The sequence below is a fragment of the Lepidochelys kempii genome, chromosome 8 (genome assembly GCF_965140265.1).
Source record: "Lepidochelys kempii isolate rLepKem1 chromosome 8, rLepKem1.hap2, whole genome shotgun sequence".
Lineage (NCBI taxonomy): Eukaryota > Metazoa > Chordata > Testudines > Cheloniidae > Lepidochelys > Lepidochelys kempii.
The window spans coordinates 54,109,258-54,122,809 of NC_133263.1; the positions used below are offsets into that span (position 1 = coordinate 54,109,258).

At 46.2% G+C, this 13,552-nt stretch overlaps 1 protein-coding gene across 1 annotated transcript; it reads left to right on the forward strand.

The window, feature by feature from the left end:
• Positions 1–1,114: 1,114 nt before the first annotated feature.
• LOC140915931 (uncharacterized) lies at positions 1,115–11,099 on the forward strand. Its single transcript, XM_073356588.1, has 2 exons — positions 1,115–1,343; positions 8,411–11,099. Exon 2 carries the CDS (start codon positions 8,515–8,517, stop codon positions 9,679–9,681), a length of 1,167 nt encoding a protein of 388 aa, XP_073212689.1. The 5' UTR covers positions 1,115–1,343; positions 8,411–8,514; the 3' UTR covers positions 9,682–11,099.
• The last annotated feature ends 2,453 nt before the right edge of the window (positions 11,100–13,552 follow it).

The following is a 13,552-nucleotide window of genomic DNA, read 5'->3' on the forward strand; positions in this document are numbered from 1 at the left end:
TCGGTTCAGAGACTTTAAAGGTAAGTCCAGAGTGCCCTTTTGAGTCAAATACTTTTAAAGGTTATGGAACAGACATATCTTCCCCTTTCAGGGGCATTTATGTAGTAGGGTAGGGAATTATGTTTTTCAACTTGTTTAACTGTATTTAGAGTAAAAGGTTGGTGGTTTATTTCTCAAGGGAGAATCCAATTTGTCTTTTACATTCTTTGTTGTTCCTGGTCAAGTATTTTGTTGTTCTTTATCAAGGATTCCACAGACTAGTCTGCTCCTGATCTTGCTAATATAGATGCATCTGTGGTTGTCTTGATATCAGGCTCCTTCACAGTGACTGGGACTGTGCAAGGGGGCAGGGTTGTATCTCTGCTTCTGTCAGTCACTCTGGGACTGTGCAGAAGGGAGGATGGTCTCTGGCTCTGTCAGTAACAATAGGGTTGGGCAGAGAGGTGGGATAGAACTGATCTGGGCCTGTCAATCACAGCAGGGCTGTGCACAAGGGTGAGGGAGGCAGTCTCTGGCTTTGTCAGTCACAGTGGGGTTGTGCAGTGGGGAGGGGGACTGGTCACTGGGGCTGTGTACAGGGCTGGGGTCTTGGGGGCCAGTCTCTTGCTCTGTCAATCACACGGGGGCTGTGAAGTGGGAGGAGGGGGGATGGTATCTGGCTCTGCCCATGCAGAGGGGCAGGTGGGGGGGACTGTTCTCTGGCTGTGTCAGTCACATCCATCTTGGGCAGAAGGACGCGGGAGGTGTGGTCTATGGTGCTCTGTCAGTCACACCAGGACTGTGCAGAGGGGTGCGAGGTGGGTGGTTTCTGGCTGTCAGTCACAGCAGGGCTATGGCTGGGTGGTGGTTTCTGGCTCTGTCAGTCAGAGAGGGCTGTGCAGAGTGGCGTGGGGCGGGAGAGGCTGGTCTCTGGCTGTCAGTCATGGCGGGGTGGGTGGAGGCAGACTCTGGCTGTGTCAGTCAGAGGAGGCTGTGCAGTGGGGTACGGGGGGCTGATTTCTGGCTGTCAGTCACAGCAGGGCGGGATTGTCTCTGGCTCTGTCAGTCAGATGGGGGCGGGCGGAGGGGGGCGGTCTCTGGCTCTGTCAGTCAGACGGGGCTGGGCAGCGCGGGGGCGGTCTCTGGTTCTGTCAGTCACACGGTGGGGGGTTGTTTTCCTCCTTCCTGCAGGCGGTCCGGCAGACAATGGCCTCCGCCGGCTCGGCCGGGCTGTAAGCGGCGTCCGGGGGAGGCTGTCGGGCCGAGGCAGGCTGGGTCTGCCGGCCGGCCGGCCGGCGCCGCGTGGAGCTCGGCTGCAGAGCGGGGGCTTCCCCGTGTCAGCGGTTCCAGTCCTGGGAGCGCCGGTAACTAGCCGCGGTTCCTCCCTCCCCCCAGTCTGGGTCACCCCCTCCCCTGCTCGCGGCGGGGAGCTGCTGCCTGGCCCGGTGCCTTCCCCGCCCGGCCACGGCCAGGCTGCTGCCCCCTCCCCACCGGGCACCAGCTGGCAGCTCTGGGGCTGCCCCGGCGGGCTGGGGAGCAGGCCAGGGTACCCCATTCCCTCCCCGTCCTCGGCCTGGCCCTGCATGCCACTAGGCCCAGGAGGGAAGCCGCAGCCCGCAGGAGATTGGCCCTGCTAGCAAGGGTGGGGGGAGATGCCAGGAGATGTGTGTGCCATGCTAATGTGGGGAAGGGGGTATAGGAGTGGACCTTGTTCTGCAGGAAGGGCCTGGCTGTAGCAGTGTGGGGAGGGGGCAGAGTAGGTGGTGCACAGTGACAGTATACACTGGGGTGCGGGAATAAATTTGTACAGTGAGGGTGCTGAGAGCCATTGAACCAAACTGTAAATGCTCCATATAATGGAAACCACTTCAAGCCAATGGGTGCAGTAGCACCCCTAGCTCTAGCACCTGTGAGGATACAGGCATTGCTATGCAAGTGGCTAGGAGGATTGCATAGAAAGGCTAACCAAAGGTAATGTCAGCAAAGAAGAGAGGCGTGAGGCAGATCCAGTCTAAAAGATGAATGTTTTCAGCAGGTGTATCAAAAGCACTGCTAGAATAGAAAAAAAGATGTCCAAGAGTCCTGAAGAGCTCTGCCTGGCACTGAGGAATAAATTCATTAACGTATGTTAGTTTCACCATTGAAACTCCCTGTAGATAGATAAAGGAAAAGAGGGGCCAGGGAAACTGGTCCAACCCGGAGGTGAGGGATGGGAAATTGAGAGGTAAACCCTGGTCTGGAGGGGGAGAAAATAAGTGGTAGTTGGGCAAAGCCAGAGTGTGTTGGGAGAGCTCTCAAGTGACTAGTATTTTGGGAGCTTCATTTTGCCTTCTAAAATACAGGCTTGGTTTTCTGTCTGGGAGAAATAGGTACTTGGACTCAGAGAAATCTTAATCGCTTGGAGCGGAACTTGGACAAAACTCAGCAAGAGGAAATGGGGAGACAGCAGGGAATAAAGGGAGAAGTAGAGGAAATGTAGGAGGAGAGAGGTGTGGGAGGAGCATGTTACATAAGCAAAGTGAGCTGAGGTACATATAGGATGTCTGTTAGGTACAAGGGGATTGCCATATTAGATCAGGTCTGTGGTCCATGTAGTCGGGTATCCTGTCTCTGACAGTGGCCAGCACCAGATGCTTCAAAGAAAGGGCAAGAAACCCTAGGAGGTAGATGTGGGATAATCTGTCCCCGTGATGAACTCATCCTAATCTGTAATAAAGATTGGGCTAGATTGGCAATCTGGGTTTATTTTAGGGCTTGTCTACACTTAAAACACTTCAGCTGCACTGCTTCAGCACTTCAATATAAACACTACCTACGCCAATGGGAAGGATTCTTCTTTCAGAGTAGGTAATCCACCTCCCTGAGCTGCGGTAGCTAAGTCGACGAAAGAAGTATTCTGGGGGTTCGGACAGTGTAGCTATGCGTCTTGGGGTGTGGATTTCTCACACCCCTAAGATGTAGCTATACCTATGTAAATTCCTAGAGTAAACCAGGCCTTAGTGTTCATTCTGGTGGGACACTGGACTCTTCTAAAAGGAATAGTTGGGAAGGCATGTCAGGAAAAGGGGAGGGAAGCAGCAGAGGCAACAAGACAAGTCTGGGGGCACATTGGGGAGGAGTTCCCTACAAACTGATCTTTGATATGCTTTAAATGAGTGCACAATCCTTACAGGAAGCCTGTCTGGTTTGGGGAAATTACTTATGTCCAATTGTGCAGAAAACCCATGTCCACTGCAAGTGAAGCTGTTAAAAGTTCCTCCCTGGAATCTAGACATTCCATAGGGAAGAATTAGAGAAATCCCACTTGTGTTTTGGATGCACACATAATTAGATGATGATACTTTCTGGAATCAGTAGATGACAATTATGATACCAAAAAATATAGATCAAAAATATTTGGTAGTCCTTCAGCGTATACAAGGATCTCAGTCTGTTTTAGTTTTTAAGGTTAGATTTGTGCATGTTTGTTTGTTAAATCAAACGTTAAATATGTACTAAATGCATCTGATGAAGTGAGCTGTAGCTCACAAAAACTTATGCTCAAATAAATTGGTTAGCCTCTAAGGTGCCACAAGTACTCCTTTTTTTTTTTTTTTTAAATCAGGAGGAAAAACTTCTTCCCCACCACTCTTTTTTTTTTTTTTTAAGTGTCAGAGGCTGTGCAGAAATTATTGAATCTGCACTTTCCTTGTCCTACCATATGTTAAGGAAGTCTGCAAAGCAATAGACCCATCTCTCTTGACTTCACAGTCTTGGACCCGGCTTATAAATTGAGCTGTCAGAGTGGATATTGGCAAAATGAGTTAGGAACCATTTGCTTGTGGAAGTAACTGACAATTTAAACTTGCACATGTTAAGAAAAAAACCACAGGTTTGAGAAATCAGAGTACTCGCATCATCACCTGGTCAAAGTGTTCCAGCAATTCTTTCCTAATTCTCTTCCTCTTCATCCCTCCCCCGCACAACTTCCTGTATTTATCGCTCAGCCATAGATTTTGTGTCTTTGGTTATAGTTAGAAAACCTTTTCTCAACTTGTTCATTTTTTATAAAATCTCTTCTCTCTGTGGGACCAGCTGATTGTTACCAATGGTCTGGAAGATCCTGAAGAGTTTCACAATAATGCAAGTTATGATGAAGGCTGGAGGTGGCCAAAGAGATCACAATGCTTTCGTGCCCCTGGTAATTTTGAGAGTGAACAGCACGAGCTTCGGCAACTTCTTTTGTCCCATCCCCATCCTCAGCTGCTCATTGCTATGGGGGTTGACTGTACAATCTCTCTACGGTGGCTGGAGCTTGTGGCTTACTTTCTATAATTAGTATCAGGAAAGAAATACTTGGTAGCAAAGCTTCCTGGTGATACGCATAAAAATTAAATGTCTCTAGCAACGTGGCTTGCAGTGGCAGTGTAGTCTGGGTTGGTCCCAGGATATGAGAGAGATGAGGTGGGTGAAGTAATTGGCTTAACATCTGGTGTAAATCCTCCAGTTCACTAACTGTTCCAATAACAACTGTGTGGGTGAAATGAGAATCACTGTGCTGTCAAACTCGCACAGAAAACTGATTAAAAACAAAAACAAAATACCATATCGCCTGTGGGCGAACATTTCTCATAAAACATTCATTCCATATCTGATCTCTGTCCTCCTTCTTAAAGGAAGTCTGCACAACACCTTCAAAAGATGAGCCTGGGAGCTTAAATTTGTAACTTTGCTAAGCACTAAAAATCATAACTTCATAAACATACTGAATTTAAATAAATGTTAGTCTTTAAGGTGCCACCGGACTCCTTGTTGTTTTTGTGGATACAGACTAACACTGCTACCCCCGGATACTTGATACTGGATTTATAGCTCACTACAAAAATTTAAGGAGTATTTGTGGCACCTTAGAAACTAATCCGATGACGTGAGCTGTCGCTCACGAAAGCTTATGCTCAAATAAATTGGTTAGTCTCTAAGGTGCCACAAGTACTCCTTTTCTTTTTCGAGTACAGACTAACACGGCTGTTACTCTGAAACCTACAAAAATTTGTAACCCATTAATCCTCTTTTGTCCTACAACTGCAAAGGTGTTAACTGCCCACTTCACACATGCTTCAAGAGACCATTTAAGGTGAACTCCTTATGCTTAACAATCTGTTCCATCTCCTATTTAGCTGTCACACTCTGAACACTTTTTCCAGACCTAAAGAAGAGCTCTGTAAGTTCAAAAGCTTGTCTCTTTCACCAAAAGAAGTTGGTCCAATAAAAGATATTACCTCACTCACCTTAAAAAGAACAGGAGTACTTGTGGCACCTTAGAGACTAACAAATTTATTTGAGCATAAGCTTTTGTATGCATCCGATGAAGTGAGCTCACAAACGCCTATGCTCAAATAAATTTGTTAGTCTCTAAGGTGCCACAAGTACTCCTTTTCTTTTTGTGGATACAGACTATCACGGCTCTACTCTGAAACCTCACTCACCTTGTATCTCTAGTAACATACTTAACATGAATCTTCTTCTCCTGTTTGCTGAAAGAAGCTTGTCTTCCTCTGGGAGTTCTGTTCCTGGGAATTAAAGATTAGATCTGTAGCTCAGGGGTTCTCAACAAAAATTTTGGTGGCCTCAGAGTGCAGGTGATCACTGACAATTTTTCCTAAAGTACTTAATTAACTTTAGGAAAAATGAATAAATATGCATATATACACATCCAAATCATTGTCATTCATTTATGTAGTAGGAGGGCAGTAGGAAGTAGAGCTCCCCATTCAGTGCACCTGGACTTTACTCCTATTCTCGTGCTCAGAGCCTGTCATGGAGAGGGAGCCCCTCATCCTGCTGGGGAACTGCCAAGCCACTGAGCTGCTGGGGTAGCTACAGCAACTGTAAACAGTGAGTGTGGACCCAGGAAGGGGAAGCCCTGCCCTGTTTCTCTGTCCTTGCCTCCCGCGGCCATTCAGCAAGAGCTCTTCCCAGGGAAGGTAGGTCAGGATTTCACCAGTTACCTGCAGAGTCCCAGGCTCCCTGTGCCCCAGGCAGGATCAGGGGAGTGCCCTGGTGACCAAACACTGTAGCCACCTCCACTGAGAAGAGCTGACATCGTGCACACTGGCGCCACGTGTCTCCAGAGGTGCAGCCTGGAGCCTCTGAAGAGTGTGCATTGCTGCCCTTGGTAATGGCTGTTCAGGAGCAACATCTGGGTGCTGCAGGGAGGGCTGCTGCTTTGCACACACGCCCCTTCCCCCCCCCCATCTCTGCCCATACTTCGGAGGCTGTCATAGCCACACAAAAATTTCCTGGTGACCATGTTTGAGAAATGCTGCTGTAGCCTAATTCAGGACAGTAACCAGGCTGGGGTCAGGTACACCCCCCCCCCCCAAGATTTCTGCCTTCCATTTAGCAGAGTTTGAAAACCGTCACCTCCTGCCAGGAGCCAGTGGATGGGAAGCTGGCGGAAGCCTCTCAGACCACTGGCTCTGTGCTGTGGGAGCTGAGGCGCTGGCTGGCTGCCTGGTAGCCCTCTCTGCCCTACTCCCTGAGCCAGGCCACCTCTGCACAGCCAGGTGCTCCCCAGGCAGGATGGATGGCACAGCTCCAAGTAAACCCTTGACACACGCCTCTCCCCAAAGGAGCCCGCACCAGCCAGCAACGCCCTCTGGAGCCAACCCCTGCTTGCGGAGCCCAACTATCATGAGATGCTCAGCTAGGCGCTTGCTCAGCAGCAACAGACCCAGGAGTGCCAGGGCAGCGGCCAGTGACTGCCTCCAGGAACATCTCATGGCGTCCGGCGCCAGGCTCCTTCGGGGGAGAAACGAGAGTAAATGAGGTGCAGGTTGGACTGCTGCCCTGCTTGCCTGGGGAACGCCCAGCCATGCAGAGGTGGCCCAGCTTGGGAAACAAGGGAGGGAGGGCAGTCAGCTGGCACCCTGACCCCCACAGCGCAGAGAGCCAGGGGCCTGAGTGGGCCAGCAGCTCCCACCAGCTTCTGATTCACTGGTTCCTGGCAGGAGGCAATGGTTTTCAAAATGTGGGATGGGCATCCTGGGGGACATGAAAATCTCTGTGCTAAATGGAAGCAGAAATCTGGGGGGCACGTAACCCCCCCCCATATACGTTGCCTTTAGGGGGCGCAAATAAGCTTGCTTGCCCTGAGCACTAAAATCCCTTGTTATGCTTCTGGCCTGGTGAGTTTGAATATCTCAAGCTGGCTCCTGCTGAAAGGGACCCATTTGTTAATTGCTCAGATGCTGGAGCTCTCTGATATGAAAATTTTAAAATATTCTGAAAAGAAATAGGCCAGGTGGGTAGAAGAAGGTGCATGGTCAGTAGGGATTGCAGCTCTCGATTGAATGTAGTTTAAAATATTTCACAAATTATACAGTACTAGCCCCCAGTCTGACTTGCACCAGCCAGCAATGAGAGATGATATCTTGTGGGGAACTTTCAAAGAAAATGGAGAACTCGGACATGGTTTTGGATTTGCCTGAGATTAAAAAAAAAAAGTGTTCAAATCTTGCAGAGAACAAAATAATAATAAAAGAAAATGTACCTGCTGCTTCGACTGTGTACACTGACACACACTTCACAAACAGACTGTGGATAATGACAATAGTCAACTGGTTAGGTCCCTAGTTTAGGATTTTGGCAGTCCGGTTTCAAGTCCCTGATTCATCACAGACTTCTTTTGTGAACTTAGGCAAGTAACTTAGCCTCTCTGTGCCTCAGTTGTCAATCTGTACAATGGTGGTGATAGCACTTCCCTTCCTCACAGGGTATTGTGAGGATGAATGTTAGAGTTAGACACTGTGCTCAGACACTGATGTAATATTAATGGGGACCATGTATGCACTACAGCTAGAAAAGTGCTTTACTTAGCTTAATTGTCAGAAAAGTGGGGAGATCGTGTAGCAATATATCTGGGCCAGCAGAGTTCAGATCTAACAAGGCACGTTTTATGAAAATGTAATATGGGTATGAAGAATGGAAACGGAAGTGCTCAAAGAGAGGTGGGGCTAACTTCTAAATAATTGTTAGAAAAGAAAAAAAATTACTTGGTGATGTGATATTTTGCACTTTCTATTTGAGGTAGTTGCATATGGGTCATCCAGGTATAAGAGAGAATGAGATTTTATCATAAAACAAATTGTTGCATTACATGTGGCTACTTAAATATTTCAATTAAAAGAATTTTCCATATGCCAGTGTAGTAAAATAGCAGGGTATCCTCTGAATGCATCCAGTGAAGTGAGCTGTAGCTCACGAAAGCTTATGCTCAAATAAATGTTAGTCTCTAAGGTGCCACAAGTACTCCTTTTTCTTTTTAGACAGGCAGATGTCTCAGTATCGTTTGTTCACTTTTCCTGACATCAACTTCAGCAAGTCAGGTAACGAAATATTTTTTTCCCTCTCCTTGCCCCACTCCCCCTTCCCCCTCTCTATCCTTCCCCAGGAGGCTGCAATTGGAGCGGAAGATGAAAAGGTCTGATCATGAGAGAACATATGTACATGTCTCCATGATTACCCATCAGTAAGCACCTTCTATGACACCACAGGATGGATGTGGAGGTTGACTGGGAGTCTGATAATGATACTTGTGACACCGGTGAGGAGCATTCAGATGACTCCAGCCATATCTCTGAACGGATGGGTCGCAAAGCCAGCCTCCAGCTGGAGGTAGAGGAAGATTACTCACCACCATCTAGTCCTGCTCGCAGCCTTGCTGGACCTTCAGTTAGACAGGAACTCCCTGTAGAATTGCAGTGTGAAGAGGAAGAAACCTATGAAAACTACTACCAGAAGCGTGATTCAACCACCACTGCAGTATTTGTCACCTCCAGCACCAATTTTGACCTGCAATGTGAAGATGAGGATCTGGAGCTTTACTCCTCTGAGCACTCTGAGGAACCTCAGGGAGGACTAAGTGAGGATGATGAAAACATCATTCTTATTGATGCCTTTGGTGAGGAGGACCTGGAGCCTATCTCTGGAGAAGCTTTGCCTTATAGGTGCAAGAAGTGTGGTCTCTCTTTCCAGGATCTGGGTGAATTACAGGAACACAAACAGATCCACCTGACAGAGCATTCATACCGATGCCCCATCTGTGGCAAAGAGTTCTTCCGTGCTGCGAACTTGCGAATGCACAAGCTCATTCATTCTAGTGACAGACCACACAAGTGTCCGGAGTGTGACAAGGGGTTCATCCGCACAGCTGACGTCTGGAGGCACCTACGCAATGTCCACAAGATTGAACGTTCAAAAATGTTGGGAAATGGTATGGTTAGGAACCCATGGTCTTCAGTGCACCAGAACCAAAATGGTGGCGGAGATACCTATCAGCAGTGTTCAGATGACCAAAAGCCTGGAGGAGAACAGCCTAAACCTTACATCTGTCCAACATGTGGCAAAGGTTTCCATAAACCTAATTTGCTGTCCAAACACAAGGTGATCCACCGACAGGACAAACCATATCAATGTCAAGAATGTGGAAAGTCCTTTATCCAGCTGCTCAGGTTGAAAAGGCATCAGCAAACTCACTCTGGAGAGCGCCCTTTCTACTGTGAGGAGTGTGGCGGAACCTTCACGCGGCTGGCATCACTACAGCGTCATCAGCGGATCCATACTGGAGAAAAACCCTACTCTTGCTCTTACTGTGCTCAAGACTTCACGGAGTCAGGCTCCTTGAGGAGACATGAGCGCACTCACCAAGTGAAGACGTCTTAGAGTTTATAGTACCTCACCTGCTGTAGTGGTTGTTTTGTTTCCCTTCTTATCTGAGTGAAACCTGTCCGTGCTTCTTAAGAAACCTCCATACTCTATGAACATAGGTCATTCCACAGCTACCTTCCCCAAATATTGCCAATATGACTCTAATAAGGAAGCAGAGTCTCAGGAGGAACTCCATGATCTCTACAAGTAAAGACATAAGTGAAGAGGAAAAAGCTGCTGTGCCACTGAAGAAAGAGGTTAGAGAAGCTGTAGGACAAATGTGGAGAGTGAAGCCCTTTGGAGGTGCTGGACATTGTCATAAGTAGCTGGATTTCTTTTGGGGTGTGTCAGATTGAGTTTTTCCCAAAGATTGATGTGTTAAATAGAGCTTTGGTGCAGTCCTGACCCTGAACTGATGGGTACTACTGTCTAGAAAGTGACTGCTCTCCAGCAGTGGATTTGGAGATCTGTCATTGCAGGCCATTGCCAGGACTGCACAGTTCTTAGTCAGCTGTAGCCCATCCACACCTCTGTGCATTCTTTCATGGTTTTTAGTAAAGTACCTTTATTTGAAAGAGAAGGATCATGTCAGTTGCAAAATAATATCCAGGACTTTAATACACTGGAAACTTAATTAACAGTTGCACCCTTTGCGCGCACACTTGCTTATGGATATACTGATCCTTCATGTGCTTACATAACCCATGTCACCTGTATGTATATTGGTGCATGGAGAGAGGGTTGGATGGGTCACTGTGATGATGCATATGGGAACAGTGGGTTGTCTCTATGGATCTGTGCCACTTGTGTCTAGGTGGAGAGGCTTTACCCTGCCCAGCTATTGTGTTACAGTAACAAATGTTTTAGAATTTAAAATCACAAAAATGCTAATTAAAAAAAAAATAAGGAAAATAGTGCTGTTTTTTACACTGTTTAGTACTTGGATTAAAGGTTCCTGATTCTAGCTCTGACTCTAGAAGATCCAATATGGTAAGTAGCATCTGTCCTTATCACAAATTCTGGGGCACTTTTTAGGGGATCCTGGCAATTTAATTTTCTTTTTTGAACAGGCTAATTAAAAATCCTCAATTTTGCGCTACTGAACCCTTAAAATAGCATGCCTTTGAATATTTAAAACGTTCTTTTTTAAAAATGTGATGGCTTCTGGCTTTTTCCCCCACCTTGTTTTTTGAGAAGGGTCTTTTCGGTTGGCCTAAGAGGAACACCTCTCCTTCTGCATGCTCTTTCATTGTATATGTGTACACCTGTTTGCTGACTGTTCACTTTTCATTTTGGCTCTGCTTCTGCTGTTACTGCTAAACACCCATTTTTTTCAAAGGTCTGAGAATGTTGTTCACAAAAACTGCATAAGATCAGGTTTGCTACATGTTGTCAAATGCACAGGTAAATAAACAAAAAAAGTGTGAACCATCTCTTTTCAGTCATAGTAATTTTGGGGGTTACTCGTAACTATAGTAAGAACGATTACATACAACAGTTTTGTAATTTCAAGTTGATAGTGCCTCCTCAATCACTCGGCTAGCCATTGGTACCATTATGTAAGGCCTTTTATATAACATAATAGTAGGTAGGGACTTGAATGAGGGAGCTTGTAATTGGTAAAAGTCTCCTTAAGCCTCACCTGACCTTCCTGTTGCTGCCTCTGCTTCCAACATTGGATATGCCAACTGCTCCTGTAGCTGTCTGTATAATGGGAACTGTGGGAGCATGGTGATAAGGCAGGTGCCCTTCAAGAAGTTTCCTGCTGCATTACCCATGGCTGTAGGAGCTCTTCTAGCAGTGGGATTGATCTGAATGATGAAGTGAAAACACCCCTCCTACTCCTCTCTTGTTCCCAAACCCTCCTTCATTTAGTCTGTTGCACATCTGGTTACAAAACACTTACTTAAGATGAACACTTTATCCCTAAACTTCCTTTATAAGCGTATATTACACACACTGGTATTCTCATATTCCTTAAATGCATTGTTTTAGAGTTGACTCAAGCTCACGACTAGTGGGTTCGTTGTTCTACTTGCCATGAATGGTTGTGGATGTAGATGGAGACAGACATGAAAAATTATTTTCTACTGTCCTCTTGCTCCAGCTGATATACCTACCATCCTTTGCAATACTTGCTCTGCCCCTAGGCTAGGCTGAAACGTGAATCTTAGACCTAGCTGCAGTATCCAGGGATGGTATTTTTTAAATTTAAGACCATTCTTTATATACAAGTTGTGTGTCTGTGTTGCTACAGTGAGGCATCTGTGTATATCCACTTGGTTCCCTTAGCTTTGCAGAGGGGTCACATGAAATAATGCCTCCTAACTTTTTGAAAGTCTGGTTGCCATGAGGAATTCTCAGCATTCTGTTTGCATTTTTACAGAATGGAAATACAAATGTTTACGGCTATCAGAAAATATTCCCCTGCAACAGTTAATGGCCCTGCAAGGAGGAGACTATATGCAGTCAGATCTAAATGCTTGAATTGATTTGTGATCCTGTCTTTAGCACGAGGCTGACTGAAGGAAAGTGTTTGCATCCACTTTGTTCACAGTATCTAGACTGCTTGGGGGAAACGGGTGGGGAAAATCAGTTTGTGACCTTTCTTCCAGTTACTAGAGTAATCTTCTGATGAGAAAGTAGGCACTAGAGTTGAATACAGACATCAGCATGTGATTTTCTTAACCAGAATCGTACAACCTGAATTGTTTTGACTCGATAGCATTACTGTCTAAAACAGTTCAAGCACTCACTCATTTTGTCAATAAATATCGTGCAGCATGCTGAGGAGAGGGAGAGAAGTGGTGGGGTTGAAGCAAGAAATTCATCTTTATGTGAAAGCTCAGGACTTCTGCTCTTGATCTAAATGGATAGCAACTGTATTAATGTGCCATGGATGAAAATATATAAGCTCTTCAAAGAGATCAGTTTTCATAAAGTGGAAATGACTTTCGTTGAAGTGGAATTATTAAATCTGGATAAAGAAGAATTGTGAGGTTTTTGGTAGGTTTCCCTACAAATGGTCATCCACCAGTGATGGAAAGGCCACCTGTTTCTGTTATGAGAAGAGAAATCACCATCTGTGTATTTATCATGCTGATGGAAGGAAACACATGATTCTTCAGGGAAACCTGTAACTATGGTACTTCCCAATATTAATTTCCATTTGGACAAAATGGTGAAAGTTCTAGCTGTGTAGTGTGGCAACTTTTGTGGTGAAATTTACAAATAGAAACCTGTCTTGTCATAGCAGTCTGTTATAGTAATCCTCACAATTGAGAGAATGGCTATACTGGGTCAGACCAAAGGAACGTCTAGGAATTGGTGTTTATACACACCAACCTCTCATTAACAGGCATTAAGAAAGGCACTAGAATATAGTTTCATCAGTGTATTGAGGCCTTGATTCAAGAAAGTAGTACATGCTTGGCTATGCATGAGTCAGAGTCTTGTTGACTTCAGTGGGATCTTAGCTAGAGAGGGCAGACATCACCCAAGGGAAGAGGGATAAAACAGGGGCCAGTGACCTTTCCTCTGATTTCCAGAGGTTAAGGAGGGGGAGACTACAAAGCCAAATTTTGAAGTAACATTCATACTGGGCAAACACTATCCCTGACTACATTTTTTCAGTCTGAGGGTAGAGGGGGAAGAGTGCGCGGCTGCGACCTAGGACAGCAGCTTGCGATTGGTGGTAGAGTAGGAAAAGAAAGTTTGGCGTCATGGTGCCGCTTGGTGTAAAACTAAGAAGACCGCTGATCAAGGATCTAAAAATATTTTCGCAGGCCGGGGGGGCTTGTCTGTGGAGCACTAACTCGCAGGAAGCTCTTGTTCAGCCCAGGGCCGGCTCTAGGCACCAGCCAAGTAAGCTGGAGCCGGGCCTGCA